The 23290-nt window shown below is 33.8% G+C and overlaps 1 protein-coding gene across 1 annotated transcript in view; it reads left to right on the top strand.

The window, feature by feature from the left end:
• Positions 1–2238: 2238 nt before the first annotated feature.
• LOC128247600 (uncharacterized) overlaps positions 2239–23290 on the top strand; it is a 38585-nt gene continuing 17533 nt past the window's right edge. The window contains exons 1-3 of the mRNA XM_052967176.2: positions 2239–2311; positions 15201–15392; positions 16884–17075. Of these exons, the coding sequence (XP_052823136.1) occupies positions 2239–2311; positions 15201–15392; positions 16884–17075 (457 nt within the window). The remainder of the gene's footprint in view (positions 2312–15200; positions 15393–16883; positions 17076–23290) is intronic.

The following is a 23290-nucleotide window of genomic DNA, read 5'->3' as shown; positions in this document are numbered from 1 at the left end:
ATAATTCACTTTTGGAAACATGAGTGTTTCGTTCAACATTCTTAAACAACCCTTATTCAGGGACCTTTTGGGCAGGATGGGCTTCTCGACCTGAAGAAAATTCTAACTGAACCCCACCTGCAAGGTCATGCACTGTTTATCTTGAATATGAGATCACTATGTCACACACATATGGTTGTGGATCTCATGGCTTCTGATCTTAACTGATTGGAAGCGTTATCATGTACATTGTTTTGCCTTGGTATAAAAGATGGTTTACAGCAAATATTCCGCTCAATACCACAGATTTGCTTATCAGTTGCTTGATCTCAACCAGTTGAGCATGTCCCTTAGTAGCTGACGATATCTGCATCTCTGATCACGAACAGAAGTAGTGGGGGAGCATCATAGCCATGTGTTGAGAGAAATTCTTTGGGGTTTGGATAATTCACCTTTCGAAACGTGGGTGTTTTGTTCAACATCCTTAAACAATCCTTATTCAAGGACTTTTGAGTGGGATGGGTTACTCGACCTGAAGAAAATTTTAACTGAACCCCACCTGCAAAGTCATGCGCTGTTTATCTTGATATGGGATCACCATGTCACGCACATATGGTTGTGATGCATGTGCCTTATGTACACTTATCAGACGGGTAGTCATGATGAGTATACTGAGCTTCGTATATTTTACCCTAGTGTCACTTTGATGGCATGCACTGCTCTCTCACTCAATAATAATAATAATAATAATAATAATAATAATAATAATATTTATAGGATTGAGGTAATTCCTCCAGAAGATATAGAAGCAAAAAAAGAAGAGTGCCATTGTTATGAAGTGAATGATATTTCGACATCTCGTGTGTCTTCCGCAGGTTCAAAAAATAAACCAGTTAATCTACTTCATTTTGGTTATTATTGTTGGTCTGTTTACGTCTCCGTAACCTAGCGGTTCGGCAAAACAGATCGATAGAATAAGTACCATGCTTACAAAGAATAAGTCCTGGGATTGATTTGTTCGACGAAAGGCGGTGCTCCAACAGTAAAAAAAATGAAAGAGTAAATGCAAATAACCAATAAGGTAGTGAAAATGAACGTTCAAATATTAGCATATGGGAATTATGTACAGTCTTTTGCTTAGCAACACACGCTTAAACATAGGTTTTTGTACGATTTATAACATTATTAATAAAATTATGAATTATGGGATAGAAAAATAATCGTTTGATTTATCAACTCACACAGTAACTGTCTAAAAATTGTTGGGAACCTTTTGTAAAGATATAAAGAAAAATATTCTGCTGCTATTCTGTTGCTATTGTTGCTGTTAGTGGTGGTTGTGGTGACGGCGATGGTGGTGGTAGTAGTAGTTATCCCCTGTCCAAACCTGGTCGAACAGCCCCAGGATTAAATGTATTCTTTTTCTTTCAGGTTTTAAGTTTAAATTATTGAATATCGTATTTCATTATTGTTTTAAAGATAGTTTGTGTTATTTGAGAGAAATCGTGAGAGGTTGAAGAGAAAGAGAGGGAGAGAGAGAGAGAGAGAGAGAGAGAGAGAGAGAGAGAGAGAGAGAGAGAGAGAGTTATTTGTTGTCCCCAGCAAGTCAAGCGACAGCGTAGAACTTGACCCTCACCCACCTTTGCCTCGTTCTGTTGAATTAAGTACTGGATGTATTCTGCTAAACTTCACCCCCACTTAATATAATAAACGGCGAGTTTGAGTATTTCCAATGCTTTCATTATCAGAAATAACCACATATGTTAAATACAGTGTTCAAAGAAAGATATGGGAGATTAGTTAACATTATTGTTTTGTCGAGTTAGCAAGGGAAGGTTTCGTTTAAATTTCTACAAGATTTCAAAATTTACATTAATCGCATCAATGTCACACAATTCTAAGTTAACCGAAAAAGAAAAAAAATGCTGTTCCTCTTCCTTAAATTAGGGAATTTAAACAAAGGACACTCATACAGTAAGAAAAGAGAGAATAATTAAAGTGATATCATAGGGAGTATGGAGAAGAATGAAACTTTGAACAAGAAACATGAACAGAAAAAAGATAGAAAAATTATGAGAGAGGAAGAAAAAGGAAGAAAGAATACTAAATGGTATAGAAAATAGTGAACAGTATGTATTAGTACAACCATTGTAAGGTCTAATCATACAATAGTAAAATGGAGATGGTAAATACTCCTTAACTAAACCTGTAGCTATTTCCATATTTTTTCCAGTGTGATGTAATGTTCAGCAACAGGAAATGACGTCACTGGGATGGAAGCTGTTTCTCTTAATGATGGTGTTCTCCAACAGTTGCCATGGTCTACCCCCAGGTATGTAATTTCTTCAATATATATATATATGTACGCGAGCGCGCGCACACACACACACACACACACACACACACACACACACACGCGCAATTACATGTGCATTAATATTCGTGGTTGTGTACTTGCATACAAATTTACATGTGTGCGTACCATCCACATATATTCCCACAGGTGAGTAGGTTAGAACGCGTACGTTTACGTGAAAATGCATACACGTATATTATATATATATATATATATATATATATATATATATATATATATATATATAATTCTATTAACAGTTTGGTTCGGCTCCATGTAACTTGAAGTTTCGAGGTCTTGTAAAACGAACGTAGGTCTCCAGGCAGAGGCAACCGAACTAGGTTCGTTTTACGAGCCCACGAAACTTCGAGTTGCATGGAGCCGAATCAAACAGCTTTTAAATAATATCTGTAACTCCTACCAAATGTGTTGAGAACCGCTTTCGTTTGCATCTATATAATATGTATATACCTACAAATACAGACGTACACGCATACCATTTTACCTTTTTTGTAAAAACTGAAGCAGGCCCATTGAAGCCATTCTGAGCTCTCTGTCGAAGAGTTGACAATTCAAAATCTTAGCGACCGTTAGTTTGCTCTAGATTTGCCCTACAGTGGGATGAGCTTTTGAAGTGATGATTAACAACTCTGTTATATGAGTTTCAGTTCTCACCCCTACACTCAAACAAATCCCAATATCTATTAACAAAGATGAAAAAAGTATTATTTACAGAGTCAGAATTTTGGTTAAAACGCCATAGGTAAGTATTGTAATATTTACAGGTATATAGTATATTTATATAATTATAGTTTATAGGTGTTTTATACACACTGACCTTTAATGGGTATAAAATCCTACATGACATTTATTTGGAAAATTAACATCGTTTATGCCCAAAACCTACAAATAACTTGTTGAAATATCGAAATAAACCGATCACTCAGTTTCTCTTCCCAACGTTGGCGTTGTGTATCAATCATCTCTTCAGACCATATACTAAACTAAACACTTTGTTGAACCCTTCTTTCTTGGCATTACGCCTCTTTTAAATTTTTTACTTGTCCTTCAAACAATAATCTACGACTGAAATTTAATGTTAAACAAATTGGTCAGATTGAATGGAGATATTTTCTGGTTCAGTGTGCTCCAGAGAAAAGTGTTGCTGAATGTCTTACTAAGCAGTCGACCAAGCATCAAATATGCAGTCGTTCTGACGAGTCTTTGATACAGCAGGTTCACTGAGTATAAGTTCATAACTGTGCCTTGCGTTTTACTGGATTAAACATTATCATAATAAAGCGAAGTACTGAACCAACAGTTCGATACAAATGTAACACTGGAAGTAGAAATTTAGTAACTTACTCACTTAGCCGGGTTTTTTTTTTTTTGTTCCTACTCTTGTTTACCCTTCATAACAACAACGATGCTGACAGCGTTTGATAATTATGGTAATGATTAAGGCGGTGAGCTGGCAGAATCATTAGCACGCAGGTCAAAAGTTCTAAGTTTCGCAGACACTCGGAGTGGATTCTCGCTTTATTTGGAAGAGAGAGGGAATACGGTACTATATGATTTGTTTTCAAAATAATGAGGTGAACGCACAACGTCAGATAATACGAGACAATATTTTAGAAGAAACACAAGAGTCACCATCAAGGATATCGCTGGCGACGTCCACTTGTGACTCTTGGTCACTTTTATAGGGAGAAGATAGACAGAGCTGACGTAATTTTTTGGTGTTACGTGGTCGGCTGGAATCACTCTAGATATGCAAGTCCTAATGACCGCGCAAGACTACAAAGCAACTCTTTAATAGGACCCTCTCGTAGGTGCTGAGAGAAAGGCTTTATGACTGCAACCAGGGCAGAAAGTCCAGCTGCTGCATATGTAACAACAAAAGCCTTTTAAGGACTTTCTGTCCAATAGATATGAAATGGGAAAAGCAATAATAATAGCAACAAATTTCAGAGGTTACTTATCCTTAGTTGGAACAGCAGTAGAAGGCGGCACCGTTCACAACTCTGGAGACACCGGAGAAAATTGTCATGTCTTCATTTCCAGAAGTCAACCACAAGACTCAGAAACTCTCACTCTCAGCTACAGCCTGCAGTGACAATGAGCAAAAGAGTGGCCCACCGTAGCAACAACAAAAGTGAGAAGCGAACTACAAGCAATCTCCCTTCAGAATCGCTTCACTTACGAACACTTGGGTGGAGACCAAGTGAAGGTGGAAGAGAATTGGCAAACTTTTGTTAAAACGCTGCTAAAAAGCAGCCAGGATCGTCATTAAATAGTAATTAAAATGTGAGGAGTGGTACATTTTCCCTGCTATGAAAAAATTGGAACGGTACTGTAGAAGGCTAACGTATAATTACGGCTCTGGGGTGCGCTTATCAGCGCAAGTAGATTTTTAAAGTCATATCCGTGTGTGTGTGTGTGTGTGTGTGTGTGTGTATGTGTGTGTTGTGTGTGTGTGTGAGTGTGTGAGCGTTTGTGTGTATGTGTGTATGTGTGTATATATGTATGTGCATGTATGTGTGTATATATGTATGCATGTATATATATATATATATATATATATATATCACATACACGCGCACACACGCGCACACACGCGCACACACACACGCGCACAAACACACGCGCACACACACACGTGCACACACACGTGCACACACACGCGCACACACACGCGCGCACACACACACGCGCACACACACACGCGCACACACACATGCGCACACACACACGCGCACACACACACGCGCACACACACACGCGCACACACACACGCGCACACACACGCGCACACACACACGCGCACACACACACATATATGTATATACATATGCGCAAATATAAATATATACCAGGTGCGGCATAGATATCTACCTACTATTCATTTTGCAAAGTGAAAAGTTTTAGGTTTTGGTTAATGAAGGTCCATATATCTTAACGTTTCTGACGTTAGTTCTTCACCAGAATAAAGAGAAACTTATAGAGCGAGTGAGAATGAGGAATGTGAACTTAGTTGGGGAAATCAGCACATTTAATTTATACCCAAATTATTTCTTCGTTAATATAGTTACGTATTGACTTCCCCAACTAAATTCACATTAAGTTAACTTTGTATATATTGCATAGCCTTTAGCTTCTAACTAATGACCCCTGTAATATGGACCATCCCATTAACCACACTCTATAATGTTTTACCCTTGCTATATTCCCCAGTAAATTGAAATCAGATGTAATCTCATAACCTATGGATATTACCTTGGAATTGACTTTTTTTACTATTCCTTACTATTTTTATTTTTATTATTTTATTTTAAATCCCCACATCTTTGATTCTTACCATTATGGACTCTCCGATGAAGCTTTGGGGTTCAATTATTGTCCAACCTCTGTCCAACCTTTGTTCAACCTTTGAACACAATCTCTGTATAATTTTGATATGATGTGTCAACTTTGGCCGGATGAACCCCCAAAGTAGAAACAGGTGTAAGAGTATAGTATTATTCACTCATTTATTCTTATTTATTTACTTTTTATTTACTTATTTATACATAAGATTGTAATTAATAAATAGATCTAATTGATGTTTTCAGGCTGATGTTTGTTAATTAATTAACTTCTCCATTTTCTTCATTGCCTTATATATATATATATATATATATATATATATATATATATATATATATATATATATATATATATATATATATATATATATACATACATATATTATATGCATATATCCATACATATATGTACATACCTACATCTATATGTATACATACATGCATATATGGGTACAGGGCATCACAAAAAACGTTAAACACAATGAGAAACGAAAACATAAAGACGAAGACTGAAAACGAACTTTTTTTCGAACAACGAAAAAAACAGAGAAACGAGACATGCAACATAAAGAATATTTCCCTTCTTCAGTTGTCCCTGTTCCATCTACTCTGCGTTTCGAAGGCAAGGACAATACGCGACTTCGTTGGAAATATGTATAAATTATTTAACTTATTTTTATTTTACAATTACACTTTATTGTATAAATACTTTCACTAGTTTTTTTTTATAACTAGTTTGGCCTATCTCACGTCTTTGTAAGTTCTGTTTGAAAGATTTTTTCATTTTTGTATGTATGACTGAATGCTATATGAAACTTACCTGGGTAGCTAATGTAGCATTTTTTCTTGTGGTTACTATTGATGTTGTTGGTGAGTTGGCAGAATTGTTAGAGTGTCGGATAAAATACCTTACAATATTTCTTGTGCCTTTTTACGTTCTGAGTTCGCATTCCGTAACTTTGCCTTTCATCCCTCCGGTGTCGATACAATAGAATACCAGTCAAATATTGGAGTCGAATACATCGAACTGCTCTATTTCACTCAAAACTGCTGACCTTGTGCCTAAATCAGAAACCATTAAATAGCGAAGATTTAGCAGAATCTTAGCGCGTCGGACAAAATGCTTAGCGGAAATTCTTTTGAAGGCGGTGAGCTGGCAGAAACGTTAGCACGCCGGGCGGAATGTTTAGCGGTATTTCGTCTGCTGTTACATTCTGAGTTCAAATTCCACCGAGGTCGACTTTGTTTTTCATCCTTTCGGGATCAATAAATTAAGTACCAATTAAGTACAATTAAGTACACTGGGTCGATGTAATCGTCTTAATCCCTTTGTCTGTTCTTGTTTGTCCCCTCTGTGTTTAGCCCTTTGTGGGCAATAAAGAAATAGGAAATTCTTTCGAATCTTATGTTCTGAGCTCAAATTCCGCCGCGGTCAGCTTTGCCTTTGATCTTTTCTGGGTCGATAAAATATGTACCAGTTGATTACTGAAGTCGATATGATATACAAGCACCTCCCTTAAAATTTCAGGCCTTGTACCTATAGTAGAAAGAATTATCATTATCACCGTCTTCATCATCTTCATTCTCATCATTAATTTATAAGAGTTTTTGTTTATTTTTGTAGTACAGCTATGGCGGTTCACTGATATTTCGTTTCATTGTATCTAATAAACAATCTTTGAAGACCAATCCAAATTTGAACGAATACTACATGCGTTCCAATTTACGTATTATTTAAAAATATAGCGTGCATATAATACTTTATACTTAAAGATTATATATATATATATATATATATATATATATATATATATATATATATATATATATATATATATATATATATATATATATATATATATATATATATATATATATATATATGCATATATATATATATATATATATATATATATATATATATATATATATATATATATATATATATATGCATATATATACATATATATATATATATATATATATATATATATATATATATATATATATATATATATAATCATGTCTATCACTAATATGCGTATGTACGTATGTAACAATGTGTATCTGCTTGTACATATGTATAGGTGTGTGTATTTTTTTAATACACAAACACACATACATACACACACGTGCGTTATGTATGCATATGTGTAAGTGTGCATATTTCAATGTATATGTGTGAGCATATATACATATACATAAATACATACATATATATATACATACATACATACATACATATATATATATATATATATATATATATATATATATATATATATATATATATATATATATATATATATATATATATATATATATATATATACATACATACATACATACATACATACACACACACACACAAACATATATACGTACACATGCACATATGTCAATGTTTGTACATTTGTTTTATACAATACCGTAGGCGACCATGTATGTTTCCGACATTTTAATATATTTCTTTTGTCTTTCTCGTATGATACTTTTGAATATTAAAGAAAGAAAAAAACCTAAATGCCGCCTGATTTCTCCATTGTTATTTATTTATTTTATTTGTTACGTTATTGCTCTTATCACGTAACATTTTTCTATCATTGATATCACTGAGAAAATTATTTACTTATTCACACAGCAACAGTTCCTTCCAATTAAAACATAGACACAGGAAATGACATTCCTTCCACCACCATCACCATTACTCCTCTTCAAACACAAATATATCAATGTTTGAGCATTTTTTTTATTGCTTTCTTAGACTTTCTACAACGGGAATACGTGATACATATGTTTCCTACCAATAACTATAATATAATATGCTGTTATATATGTGTGTATGAGTATACATGTGTATGTATGAAACATTTTTGCCTCCTGTTTCGTCTTTCATATGTATATATACATATATATACACACACACGTGTATATATATATATATATATATATATATATATATATATATGTGTGTGTGTGTGTGTGTGTGTGTGTGTGTGTGTGTGTGTGTGTGTATGTATGTATGTATGTATGTATGTATGTATGTATGTATGTATGTATAGAAATTAATTAACTTACCACTTATAACAACGATGTGGAAATATTTCTAAACGTTTACGATTGTATGTGTTCGATTGTGCGTGCGTGTGTGTGTGTGTGTGTGTGCGTGCGTGTGTGTATGAGTGCGCGCGTGTGTGTGTATATATATATGCATATATATATGTATATATATATATATATATATGTATATATATATATATATATATATATATATATATATATATATATATATATATATATATATATATATATGTGTGTGTGTGTGTGTGTGTGTGTACGTGTGTGTGTGTATGTATGTGTGTGTGTATGTGTGTGTGTGTGTGTGTGTGTGTGTGTGTGTTTGCATTTGTGTGTGTGTATGTCTGTATGTCTGTCTGTCTGAAGAAGCAGTGAGAATGAAAAGGAATTATAAAGTTATACAACGAGTTATAATTCTATAGAATTTGATTTTAAAAAACAAAATGGCGCATATATGTATCCAGTTGATACTAATGTGACATTTAAATCTTCTTTATTGTATTTACTTCAGTATATACTTTCCTGCATGCACTTCAGCTTCCGGGGATATATATATATATATATATATATATATATATATATATATATATATATATATATATATATATATATATATGTATATATGTATATGATATACGCATACACATGTGTATGCACAATTGTGTGTTCATATACGAGTGTAAATATGAGTGAATTTTTGTGCGTTCATGTAATGCATTTGTGGGTGTGGGGGGGGGGGGATTATAATGAAGTTAAGATTATGTTCTAGTTTAATTTTGTTATTCTTCCACATTTCCTTATTAAGTCTATTATGTTTAATTTGGAGCAATAGAGTTGTATAGTTCATTTTTTCTATCTAAACATAAATGAGAGCAAGAAAAGTGAAAAATTCTCGAAAAGAAATATTAAACTCCATAACAATAGAGGCTTCAATAAAAAAAATACGTTTCTAATATGTGTGTGTGCATGTGTACGTATGTATGTATGTTTGTATATATGTATGTGTGTGTGTATATATATGCACATATACATATATACATTCATACATGCATGCATAAATATGTATATGTGTATATATATATATATATATATATATATATATATGTGTGTGTGTGTGGGTGTGTGTGTGTGTGTGTGTGTGTGTGTGTGTGTGTGTATGTATGTATGTATGTATATATGTATAAACAGATATATATACCTATATATATACATATATATATACACATATATATACATACATACATACATACTGCACCAACATGACCGCAGCCACTTGGCTGAAACACATAAATAAAAAATTTTTTATATATATATATATATATATATATATATATATATATAATTTTCCAGAGGATGTAGCAACCATTACCAATATAGCATAAGAACTTACCTTAGGGGATCATTAATTAGATTCCTTAAGGGTCGTTCTCACAGTTTATATTTATATTTCAAGGTTTTTAACTTTTAAAGTTGTATATTTAAAAGAGATACAAACTTCAAACTCGATATATCCAAGATCGATTTATTTACCACTCTATGTCAACATTTCTGTGCCCAAACTTATCCAGTGACTGGTCCATTGGATTTCGACATTTGGCACTTCTTCAGGAATGGCTACCATCGGAACAAAACACGAAAAAACACATACATAACGATCATATTTAATTATTAAATTATTAAATTATTAAAATCCCGTTTCAGTCCACCATTTTTCCGTTATTATAGGGGAGGTAACTCCTTAATTTTCTATTTTTATTGCTCTCCTGTGAATGTCCACTAGATTAATTTATTTTATTTATTTATTTATTTATTCATTTATTTATTAATTTATTTATCTATTAATTTAGTTATTAATTTTTAAATTATTATCTATTATCCCCTATATGTCGACTATATTCATTGCCCCTAGAGGGTTCACATGTTTGTTATTCCATTTTATATTATTATTGTTAGGTCTCTTTACTTTGCTAATAGAGATCTCAGTTCAGCCATCAAACCTCCTAGGAATCATTACAAGCCCCTTTACTAAAAAAATTTTATTAATATTTTGATATTTTATCATTCGTTGCTATTATCATTTTTTTTCTATGGTTTTCATATAAAAACTTGACCCTCATCTGTTCCTACTAAATGCTTAGTTATTTTTTTTTGTTCTCAATTCTTACTTTTATTTTTATTTTTATTTCATATCTACCCTTAATTTGGTAGAGTCACTTAGTTAGATTGTATTTGGGGATCAAACCATTAATTGTGTTGTACTATACTATATTACCCGTTCCTTTACCTGTATACGTATACATATATACATACATACACTTTACCCGTATACATATACATATATACATACATACACATATATACATATACATACATATATATATATATATATATATACATACACATATATATACAAATACATACACACATACATATACATATATATACATGTACATATACATATACATATACATATATATATACATACACTCACAAACTTATACATATACGTACTTACACACATATATATGCATATCCTTATCTCCGTCCACACACACATATATACACACACACTTATATGCACTCAACCATATATGCATAATTACACATACACAAACATACATGAGACATCATGTTGTACTTCCTCACATCCTAAGATCATTTATACCAATGAAACGTACTTCTTATGATATGCGTACATTTCAGAGCATTATTCTTTACTTTGTTGATCAATTTATCCTTAGAGAAGAGTATGTAGTATAGTTCTACCGTACAGAGCGAACAATACTTTCTTCCTTTCTCATATGGCATTGATCTTGCTATTATAGACCATTCTAATGAATACTGTTTATTATTTTCCTTAAGATCCCAGATGTATTTTCTAAGACTGGTGCTAGCCATTTTCTTCCTATCTCTAAAGCACGAGAAATGGTTAGAAATTCTACGGCATACCTGTCCTGAAGTGCACCCCAAGTATGCCATGGTACCTGTTTGAGTCTTTACTTTGCATTGATATATTATATTTCTGACTTTCGCATTAGGTCCTTCAAATTTTATTCTCCTAGGGTTTACCTCATTTACTGTGATTATGTTCTTACTCCTACAGTCCTTACTCCTATTATTAATAAAGGAACCTCCATTATTATTATTATTATTATTATTATTATTATTATTATTATTATTATTATTATTATTATTATTATTACCATCATTGTTATCATTCTCATTATTATTACTATTATTATTATTATTATTATTATTATTATTATTATTATTATTATTATTATTATTATTATTATTATTACTGCTATTTATATTATTGTTCAAATTCTCATTCCTACCTGTTTCTTTAGACTTAAGTATTTTAAGGTTATGTGCTGCTATTATTTGTGCTATGTTCCTAGTATTTGAAGATCCAAATCTAATTATGTGTGTGTTTATAATCTTACCATATATATGCAAACACTGAACTGTGTCGAGAGAATATGAGAGAGGGGTAATGCTCACGCAGCGATTAGAGTTATGATTAATTGAAAGAAAATGTTTATCTAGTGACTAGAATTTCACGCCGCAGCTATTTGCCAGTTCTTACCTAATGATCGCAGTGGCATAAAACTCGAGTCATGAAATAAATACTTTATCATAGTAAACTACACACCCACATCCACACATGCATGCGCACGCACGCAAATGCTCACATATATTATCAATATGGCATGCCTAATATATTTGGGTTGCTAATCACTTTTAGGCTGCAGTATTTCTTCCAGGGATGATCCCTTTAAAGATGTAGAATTTTTAAAAAACGCAATATACTGCAGCCCGGCAAAACGAATTGCCGCGTTGGTGAACGAGAACGAGAACGAGAGATGTCGATATTTCACTGCTATTTCAACTGATCGATGTTGTATACTTTATTTTCCCTCGAAACAAATTCAGATCGCTTGACTGAAGTATATACTTATACAAGTAGCGTGAAATCTATAAGCTGGTGTGCTTCAATGTTTGTACATTATTGATAACCTCCCTATAACCAATCGTCATTATGCAGCTGTAACATCCTTGCTTTTAGTTGAAGTTCAAACTGAAATTTTAGGCTTCTAGTCAAACTTGGGCTCTAATTGCACGTACCTATTACTATTGTTGCGGAAGGATTCTGACTATCCACCAAGTGACCAAAGGTGGACTGACTCATTGTCAAGCGATTGGCAGTTCGGGTTGGTAAACAGTTCATTGTAAGCCGTTGATAGAGGGCGTTGAGTCTCGTGTAATATTAATAGTGGTGCGTCGTGTAAATACTTTCTTTCTCTCCTGCTTCGTTATATTATATATTCAACATACAAAGATTATAAAAGTGGTGACGAAGAAGTGATCTGAACTCACTCAGGAATATCCCCCACAAAATTGATGTTTGCTAGAAAGGTCAGATCCATCTTTGATAAATTAATACCAAGTGAAAATAAAAAAAGGCGAACAACAAAAATACTTCAAAATTCTTCAAGTTAGGTAACAAACTTTTTTTTAAAGCCTATAGATATAGTAAAGACAACTGGGAGAACAGTGTAATAATTAAACAAATTGGAAGAATGTTATTCCTGATAAAAGGAAAAAAAAAGGTCGAATATAAAAGACATATCAACCAGCTTAAAAAGAGATTCACGAAAAAACAGTCACGAGAAATGAAATCCCCACGGAAGTATTGTACGACATATTTGTGATACCAACATCCAAGCAATTTGTAACTATACGTTCTAGCACCAGAAAAGGGAAAAGAGCGGAAACATAGAAATTGAACCCTAAGCGTAAGAGATATTAAAACTTTGAGCGGAGTTCTATTCTGAAAAGGGGAGAATCGAAGGGAGACTGATTCTAAAAAGGGGGAAGTTGTGGAAGGATTCCGACCCTCCATCTCACGCTAGTGACTGAAGGTGAACTGTGGGCGATTGGCAGTTTGAGCTGGTAAGCAGTTCGCTGTAAACCGTTCAGTAGTGCGTCGTGTAAATACTTTCTTCCCCGTTTTGTTATATCATATATCCAACATACAAGGATATAAAAACTATATATATATATATATATATATATATATATATATATATATATATATATATACAGAGGGAGAGAGATTGAGAGAGAGATTTATACATATATTAACATGAATGCACACATGCATATGTGTTAAAATCTGAGCTTAGTTTGGTGATATTTGCTCTTCTTAAGTATATTGCATCAGTGTTACGAAATTCGGACTTACAATTTGAGACTGGTTTCTGAATCCCATGAGTAAACTGATTCGGTTACAAGTGTGTATCATAAGGATAATTATATACGATGTCCTCACTGAAGCAATTCATTGAATCATCGCGTTTATATAGTGCATGTTGGTAAAATATGAATGTAGGTATATTCTCCGAATAGCTGTTCCAGAGATCATTAAACCTTACTCTATACTCCAAGCTGTCTTTCCATTGTACGTTTCAAAAATGTTGGCACATGACCCACCTTGGCACTTAATACCATACATACTTTGCAGTTGTTATACGGATTTGTGGCACACATTTCAAAAACGTTTTGCATCAGAACTTGTTAAAAGGCTTGGACTTGGAGATGATTGACATAATCAATCTATCCTATTTCTATTCCTCTAATACTGATATTAGTTTTACAGATTTCCTTAAACACATTAACTATTTCATGATTGGGTGTGGCTTCTACAGTTTACGCTGTCAAAACTATTATTATCCTACTACTTGCCTATTTTAATATTTTCTTCAACTATATTATTCCAAATTTTGTTAAGATATCCGCAACAGTTTTAGAATAATCTCAAATATTTTCTTGAGCTCTTTCATGCACTATACCCCTATCATTCTGTCCGTAACCGGATAACTATTCGGAAGACAAAATAATGAAAACATTTCCCAATTCAAAAGATCGATACATGTTTGCGACTCATTCCTTACGATATATGCCATTAGAATTCCTATGCTGACAGTTTCCGACGTAGAGTCCTTCTTGATTACAACGTGAGCGGAGTTTACGCCACTTCACCTATTTCTGTAATAAATGAATGGATGGAATTCGTTAGTGTTGTATAATTAACACGTTTGGATTCATCATCCACCTGACTCCTTATATGAAGATTAAGTTTAATGAAATTAATTTCAACATTCTGGAGGTACAGTGTTACATAAAAAGCTTAAATGTTTGTCTCATTTGTTTATCCTGCTAAACATTAAAAGTGTAACAAGGTCTCGATCAATTCCAACCTCGACAGGTTCGGCTGTCAGCTGGTTAAAAAATTGTTGTGGAATTTAAATGTCCGAAATTTTAAAATCGCATTGTAGTTTTTTTTTGTAGTCGAAATTTCGAGGAAATTATATTTCTCGTCTGGCGATTTTTCATTTTTTTTTATATATATATTTCAGAGTGTAACCGGCAATACATCTTTGGAGACATGCGATGTGACTGGTGGATAGGAGGCCCTCGGGACGCCTGGATGTACGACAAATCTTCTCGCACCTGTCGACAAATCCCTTTTCACACTTGTCCCTTGTATGAAAATCGAATTTCAGAGGTCACCTTCATTTCTCTCTCCCGTTGCGAAAAAAAGTGTATCAGTAAGTGACGTAGATGACTTTTTCTTTTCTTTCCTTTTCCTGTTTCTTTTTAGTTTTTTTTTTTGCATTGGATTTTACTCCAGAAGGAGCCACACATAACAACCTCAATATAAAATCTCAGGTTAATAGTTAAAGATTCGCTACTTTGCCTGTTTATCATCATTGTTTTATATTATACAGCCATAATAAATTTTCACAGTGTGAGTGACTCAACCAAATTTATCAGGATAAAAGTCCTGAGTTACTACTGCTCTCAATTTCACACTTATTCAGATATCTCATTTTCTCGTAATTTTTCATTTATTACTTTCAAACATGTCCTGTAATATGAGTATTCTTCGACACATGATATTTAAATAATATGATTATGCTTCATTTTATCTTATAATCAGTAAATACTTTGCCTGAACACAAAACCCGAGTTGCTGTCATAATTTGCATGTAAAAATAAAGATAACTCAGGGTGCTAGTGACATATATTTGAACACCATAAACAAATACAGGTATATCAAATAGTATACAACAAGGAATCTTCATTTATTAAAATTATCTCTGCCTGTAGTGGATGTGTTACAATTACGAAATGTCGGTTGAGATCAGCACTGCAGGACAATGGAAGATAATATCAAGAGTCAAGAGTTTCTCCAAAGTTGACATGCCAATGTGGAAAAAGACAAGCTTATTGTCTGGAGATAAGAGAACAGTCACGCATATGTTTCTGCTTCAATAGTCGTCATCAGCATAACAATCGTTCTACCTTAACTTCAGCAGCCAATGGACTTAGATACACCAAAAGAATAGAGCATATTTATGGCCGCCAAAATTTGTGTAAATAAACAAAAATAAGCTTTTCCTAATCCTTAATGACATGCTTACTTTAGAGAAATCTTGATTCTTAAGATTATCTCTTCTTCTATATGGTGTTGGTCTCAATCATCATTTGGTGATTGTGACGTGTATCTTCAACAGGCGGAGATAATTTTAATTAGCCAAAAGTTCTTGTATGGTATTTGGTATACCTGTATTTTGTTTATGTTGTTCAAACATATGCCACTGGCCACTTTGAGTTATTTCTGTTTACGAAATTTGCTTAGGCCATAAGTATGCTCTACTAATTTTTGTATATGTCTAAGTCCCTCGGCTGCTGGAGTTAGGATGAGATAACTGTCATGCTGATGACTCTTATAGAGGCAGAAACACGCGTCCATGACTGTACTCTTACCTCGAGAGAAACAGCCTGTACTTTCCTTGAATGGCATTCCAGCTTTCGAGAAATATTGAATTTATGTTGTATAGTATTTGATATGCCTGTTTTTCTCTCCCTCTCTCTCTTTCACCCTCTCTCTCACACACACTCACACATACATACATACATACATACATACATACATACATACATATATATATACATGTACTGTATAAATGTGTATGTAAATTGTAATATTGTGTATATATGTATATATATATTTTATTCTTTTTATTCGTTTACAGAATGCGATACAAAAGTGATCTACGCTGACATGCGGTGCGACTCATTCGAAGGCAAATTCAGACAGATATGGTTTTATGATAACCGACGCAACGTATGCCGTACTACAATGTTTTACACCTGTTCTAAATACTTACACAGAGTTGCAGACGTCGCGTTCATTCGTAAAATAGACTGTGAAAATTACTGCCAACGTAAGTGACGTCAGATTCGCCAAACATTCTGCCAACAACAAATTATAACACACACATACACACACAGATACTTAAAAATATTCAAATAAATCATAATAAAAAACAAAATTTAATAAACTAATGAAATCAAAACATAACAGACATTCACATAGAAGCGTTTTGAGTCCCCATTTAAAGAACTACTAAACAAACAAAAAATGATAAGATAAAATAAAATAAAGGAATAAAACATTTTATATAATAAAACAAAACAAAACAAGGAACATTTAGCAAAATGCATGATGGCTAACCATTTGTTTATTCAAAATTTCCAAACGGTCATTTCTCCTTCTACCTGTATCCATGCATACATACATATGGGCGCAGCCATGGCTGTGTGGTTACGAAATTCGCTTTGCAACTACGTGGATACCGGTTCAATACCACTGTACAGCACCTTGCGCAAGTGCTTTCTATCATAGCGTCGAATCGACCAAAGCCTAATGAGTGAAATTTGGAAGACGGAAACCGAATGGAAGCTTGTCGGGGACACCATTCTAGTTCTGGAGTGTTAGACTAAATCTGTCCCCCAGTTTAACACAACACCCTGTTTTTGTTGTTTTTCTTTGTGTGGGGGGATTTAGCGGAGCCCACTCCGTTTCATTCGGGTCACATCTCTGGCTTTTGGATATCTTCCTTCCTTCTTACTACCAATCACAATGCACTTCAAAAGGCTCATGAGCTCTGTCTTCCCTCTTTTGAGTAAGTCATGTGAAAACAAAAAAGAAAACGAAAAGAAAAAGAGACACAAGCAGACCAATGAGTTTTGCATTTTGATCAATAAAATTCTATTACACACACTTTATTGCGTTATCTGTTGATGGCCACGTCTGGAAGAACGTTTATGCTCGTAACTAAATTAATAAACTTACTGTTTCGATCCATGAACTTACCATTATATTTTTTTCTGAATTAGATTTTCTGTTATTGTTATTCATTTATCCTTTTAATGGTTTCATTCAGTGGACTCCGGCCAAGCCGGGACACCACTGACTTCATGGGGTCTAGTCGACTATATTGACATCATCAATTCATATTTGGTTCTTATTTTACCGACATCAAGTTATTGAATGACTAGTTTACCATTGGGCGTAATGAGGCGCAACTTGACACAGATGTAGACAAACAAAAATACACATATATACAACACATACATATATATATAGGTATATGTGTTTGAGTGTGTATACATATACACATTATTTATTTAGACATAAATTTACATTCATATATATGTGTGTGTATATATATATGTGTATATATATATATGTGTATATATATATATATATATATATATATATATATATATATATATATATATATATATATATATACACATATATATGTACATGTATATATATATGCATACATATATATATATATATATATATATATATATATATATAAGTAAATAAACACGCACTCACAATATGCTTCTGCACTATTTCCCTCAACCAAAATTCCACTCACAAGGCATCGGTCAACCCGAAACTAAATTAGGCGACACTTACCCAAGGTGGTGCGCATTGGGATCGAACACGAAACCACATAGTTGCGAAGTGAGCTTCTGAACCACATGACCATGACTGCACCTCTGCATATATATAGATATATATTTATAAGGGTAAGTTGTAATTCTTGTTAGTGTTGTTGTTGTTAAGTTGTATTTTTGTTGACTTAATGCTGTTGTTGCTGATGCTGCTGTTTTGCTTTGATCAGCTTCTCAGTTATGACTATCCGATCTTTTCCATTTTGCTAATATAAATGTGTATGGATATATATATATGTATGTGTGTACATATAAATAAATAAATAGATATGCATGTATGTATGTATATATATATATATATATATATATATATATATATATATATATATATATATATATATATATATATATATATATATATATATATATATATAATATTAAGGATTCGAGTGAATCAGGTACTTAAATAACAGGCACCAAGTTGGGTCGAATTATCTTGTAATCAGTACCTTTATTCGAATAAATATCATGGATACCAAAGTGCATCCAATGAAATATTTGGGTTATGTATACAGATAATTTAACCCTTATGAATATTTTAATAGTCTATGGGCTAATCCAAAAGCGTACGCTGTATTGGTCGTACGGTATTTGATATAATCCAGAATGTCCGACGAGTCGAGATTCCAGTGAGGTCTTTATTGAAGAAATAAATAACAACCAATTGATAAGTGTCACTTCATTACAGCTGTTTCCAACGAATTTTTTGATAGATTAATGAGTACATTACATCATAGCCCAAAAAAACCCCCCGCTTTCTTCAGCTGATGCATAAAATTTCAAACAATATAAGAGCAACGGATGTACTGTTCATATATTGTTTGATAGATAGATAGATGGATAGATAGATAGATAGATAGATAGATAGATAGATAGATAGATAGATAGATAGATGGATGGATGGATGGATGGATGGATGGATGGATGGATATATAGACAGATACATAGATACGCTTATATATATATGTGTGTGTGTGTGTGTGTGTGTGTGTGTGTGTGTGTGTGTGTGTGTGTGTGTGTATACACTTATAAATCTTTGAATCTTTAAAATGTTTCAGCTTCAAAGCTGCGGTCATGCTGGGGCACCACCATTGACTGTACTACACCATTATTTGAAACCTCCTTTGTTATGTGACATTTGGTCAATGAGTGAGTTTGATGCTGCTGCCCTCAACTGTGTTTCCTGCCGTGAGGTAGGCATGTCTGGAACCCTTGGTAGGAAGAGATCCAGTTTTGTTTTAAAGACACTTACATCCACACCGTGAAGGTCTCTCAGGCATTTTGGAAGGATGTTGAAGAGGTGTGGGCCCTTGAAACCCAAGCTGCTGCAGTATCTGGTCCTGAATTTTGATGGCGATGCTGGGATCTTTGGCACTATGCAGTGGCGCCCCGTTCTGTTTTTTGAGTAACTTTCAATACCAAAGTTTCGTACAAGACCTTCCAGGATTTTCCAGATGTATATCACTGCATATCTTTCCCGCCTTGGTTCTAGGGAGAAAAGTTTTAATTCTTTCAGTCTTTCCCAGTAGCTGATACGTTGCATTGAGACGATTTTCTTAATGTAGCTTCGTTGGATTGCTTCGAGTTCTGCCGTGAAATTTATATTGTGTGGTGACCATAGTTGGGAGCAGTAGTCCAAGCAGCTGAGGACGTATGTCCTCCAAGGGACCATCAATATCTCCTTTTCTCTTATTTTGATCCATCCAGCTAGCCGTCTGCATTTTATTACCAAATTAGTAGTATGTACTTGGAAAGATGCATCATTGCTCATGTCAATGCTCGGGTGATGCACTGATTTTGATTCAAGGATTGCAATTTCTCCTGGGCCAGGGTAGCCTGTCTGCATGTCGTTCAGCTTTATATGATGGTAGCGCAGGGCTTGGAATTTTCCTGCATTAAACTGCATGTTATTGTCATCAGCCCACACTCCAGTTGTAGATGTTCAATATTTACAGGATTTTGTATTGTCTGAGAGACTTTTGTGTAATCTACATAGCTAGCAAGGGCGGGTATCTGATCAGCTAAGGGCATGTCTGAGGGAGCCACTATGAATAGCAGTGGCCCTAAGACAGTACCCTGTGGATCACCACTTGCTATTTGTGTTTCCTTGGAGGTGGCTCCGTTGGCCACCACTGCCTGACGTCTATCTTTTAGAAACTCGTGCGCCACTGTCCAAATTTCTGCCTATGTTGTGATCATGCAGTTTGTGACATTGTCGACTTTATCAAAGGATTTTGCAAAATCGAAATATATGACATCCGCACTTGAGTCATTGAGTCGTAGTGTTGCAAGAACTGTACTAGACAGCTTCTACCTAGTCGAAATCCATACTGGGTCAGCAAGTCATTTTCTTCAATGAACGCGATTAGTATCTTGCGGACTATTCGTTCCATAACTTTGCTGATGTCTGAGATCAGAGAGTCAGGCCAATAATTTTTAGCATCTGCTCTGCTTCCTCCCTTATGGATAAGGCATATTATCCCTTCCTTCAGTTTGTGTGTGTGTGTGTGTGTGTGTGTGTGTGTGTGTGTGTGTGTGTGTGTGTGTGTGTGTATAGGTACATATGTATGTATAAATGAATAAATGAATGATTAAGATGTTCAATAATAATTAAACATCTGAAGAGAAAAATAAGCAAAATACTTACTGCATATACTACTAATGATTTCACTTACTTGCTTACGGGGCATTTACTACTGATCGACAAGGTTTCAGTATCATCTTTAGAAGTATGTTTTACGAGCCCAATGGAAATAAAGTGATCCTCATTCATAAATTTTAAAGTAGAAAACTACTCAGTGCAAAGTGTACACTTGGATGCCTTTTTGAATTGTTTCCTTTTTCCTTTTTACGAACACCATGTCAATGAAATCCCTAGATATAGTCTTTCTCTAACAGATGTAAAATGAAGGAAATCTGAGCTCGGCGTATATTTCTCTTCTCTTTTATCTTTTACATGTGTCAGTTATAGGACTGCAGTCGTATTAGGGAACCGCATTGAAATATTTGGTCGAACAAATCAACACCAGTATTTATTTCTTGAAATATGTTACTTATTCTATCGGTTGCTTTTGCCGAACCGCTAACTTACGCTGATTTAAACCAACACTCTTTGAAAAACGGCGGGAAACGCACGCACACGCACCCCCAAACACACATACGCACATTCTTCTATTCTGGAGCACCACCAATATACACATACACACATGCATACATGCATGCATGCATTCATACATACATAGATACATACATACATACATACATACATACATACATACATACATATATGCATATATATATATATATGTATAGATAGATATACAAAGTATATAATTTTATAAATATAATTATATAAGATTATAGGAAGGGTAATTACGAGATAACGCCACGCGAAGTAATTGCCCTTACTATAATTTTATAATCATATTTATAGAATTATATACTTTGTATTAATTTTTACATTAATTGGTTTTTACACGCAAGCTACTTGATAAAATCCTATATAGATTTTATCCTTAATTGTAATTGATATATATATATATATATATATATATATATATATATATATATATATAGAGAGAGAGAGAGAGAGAGAGAGAGAGAGAGAGAGAGAGAGAGAGACAGACAGACAGACAGACAGACAGTGAGACAGACAGACAGACAGACAGACAGACAGATAGATAGATAGATAGATAGATAGAAAGATAGATAGATAGATAGATATGCATTCAACAAGCTTTCACACACTTTCTGTCGAACAAATTTACTCAGAAGGCTTTAGTTGGCCCCTGGCTTATAGGTAGGAGATACCTGCTTAAGGTGATCCACTGAACTTGAAACTGCGTGATTGTAAAGCGAACTTTTTAAGCACCGAGTCATATCTGTACCCATAGTAATATACATTCATTTTAATATTTATGTTTTCATTTCTGTTTTTTAGGTGCAACTGCTTATGTATATTATACGCACTCAGATTTTTATATTCATGCACGAATATATTGAGCATCCACGTAAACTGAATCATAGAAATATATCATGATATATTTCGTAAAATAGTGATTTATACCTCCCTCTCTCACCCCCCTATATATATATATATATATATATATGCACTTACACACACTCACACACACACAAGTATACACAGAGAGAGAGAGAGAGAGAGAGAGAGAGAGAGAGAGAGAGAGAGAGAAGGATTCTACAATGGGCGTTGTTTCAATCACCATTTGGTAATTGTGATACATCCTCTAATTTATTACATCAAGAATCTATACTGTATGATATGTCATAATATCTGCATTTGCCGATATATATATATATATATATATATATATATATATATATATATATATATGCATGCGCACGCAGTGCATCACAGTTCACCTATCGCGCACTCAGTACATCGCGGATTTTTCTGACTAATATATGTAAATTTATATCGTGGTCCCCTCAGTATATTGCGGGTTTCTGCGGCCGATAGTTATTTATATTTTTTTTAGATTTTAATTATTTCTATGGGAGGTTTTGAAACGTAACACCCGCGATAGTCGAGAGATTGCTGTATGTATATATCAACAAATACAGATATATTAAATATATTTACTGACAGGAAATAAGCTGTTCCCTG

The sequence above is a fragment of the Octopus bimaculoides genome, chromosome 4, assembly GCF_046866305.1.
Source record: "Octopus bimaculoides isolate indiv1 chromosome 4, ASM4686630v1, whole genome shotgun sequence".
NCBI classification, from domain to species: domain Eukaryota; kingdom Metazoa; phylum Mollusca; class Cephalopoda; order Octopoda; family Octopodidae; genus Octopus; species Octopus bimaculoides.
The sequence above is the reverse complement of the archived record's forward strand: the minus strand, read 5'-3'. Positions and strand labels throughout refer to the sequence as shown.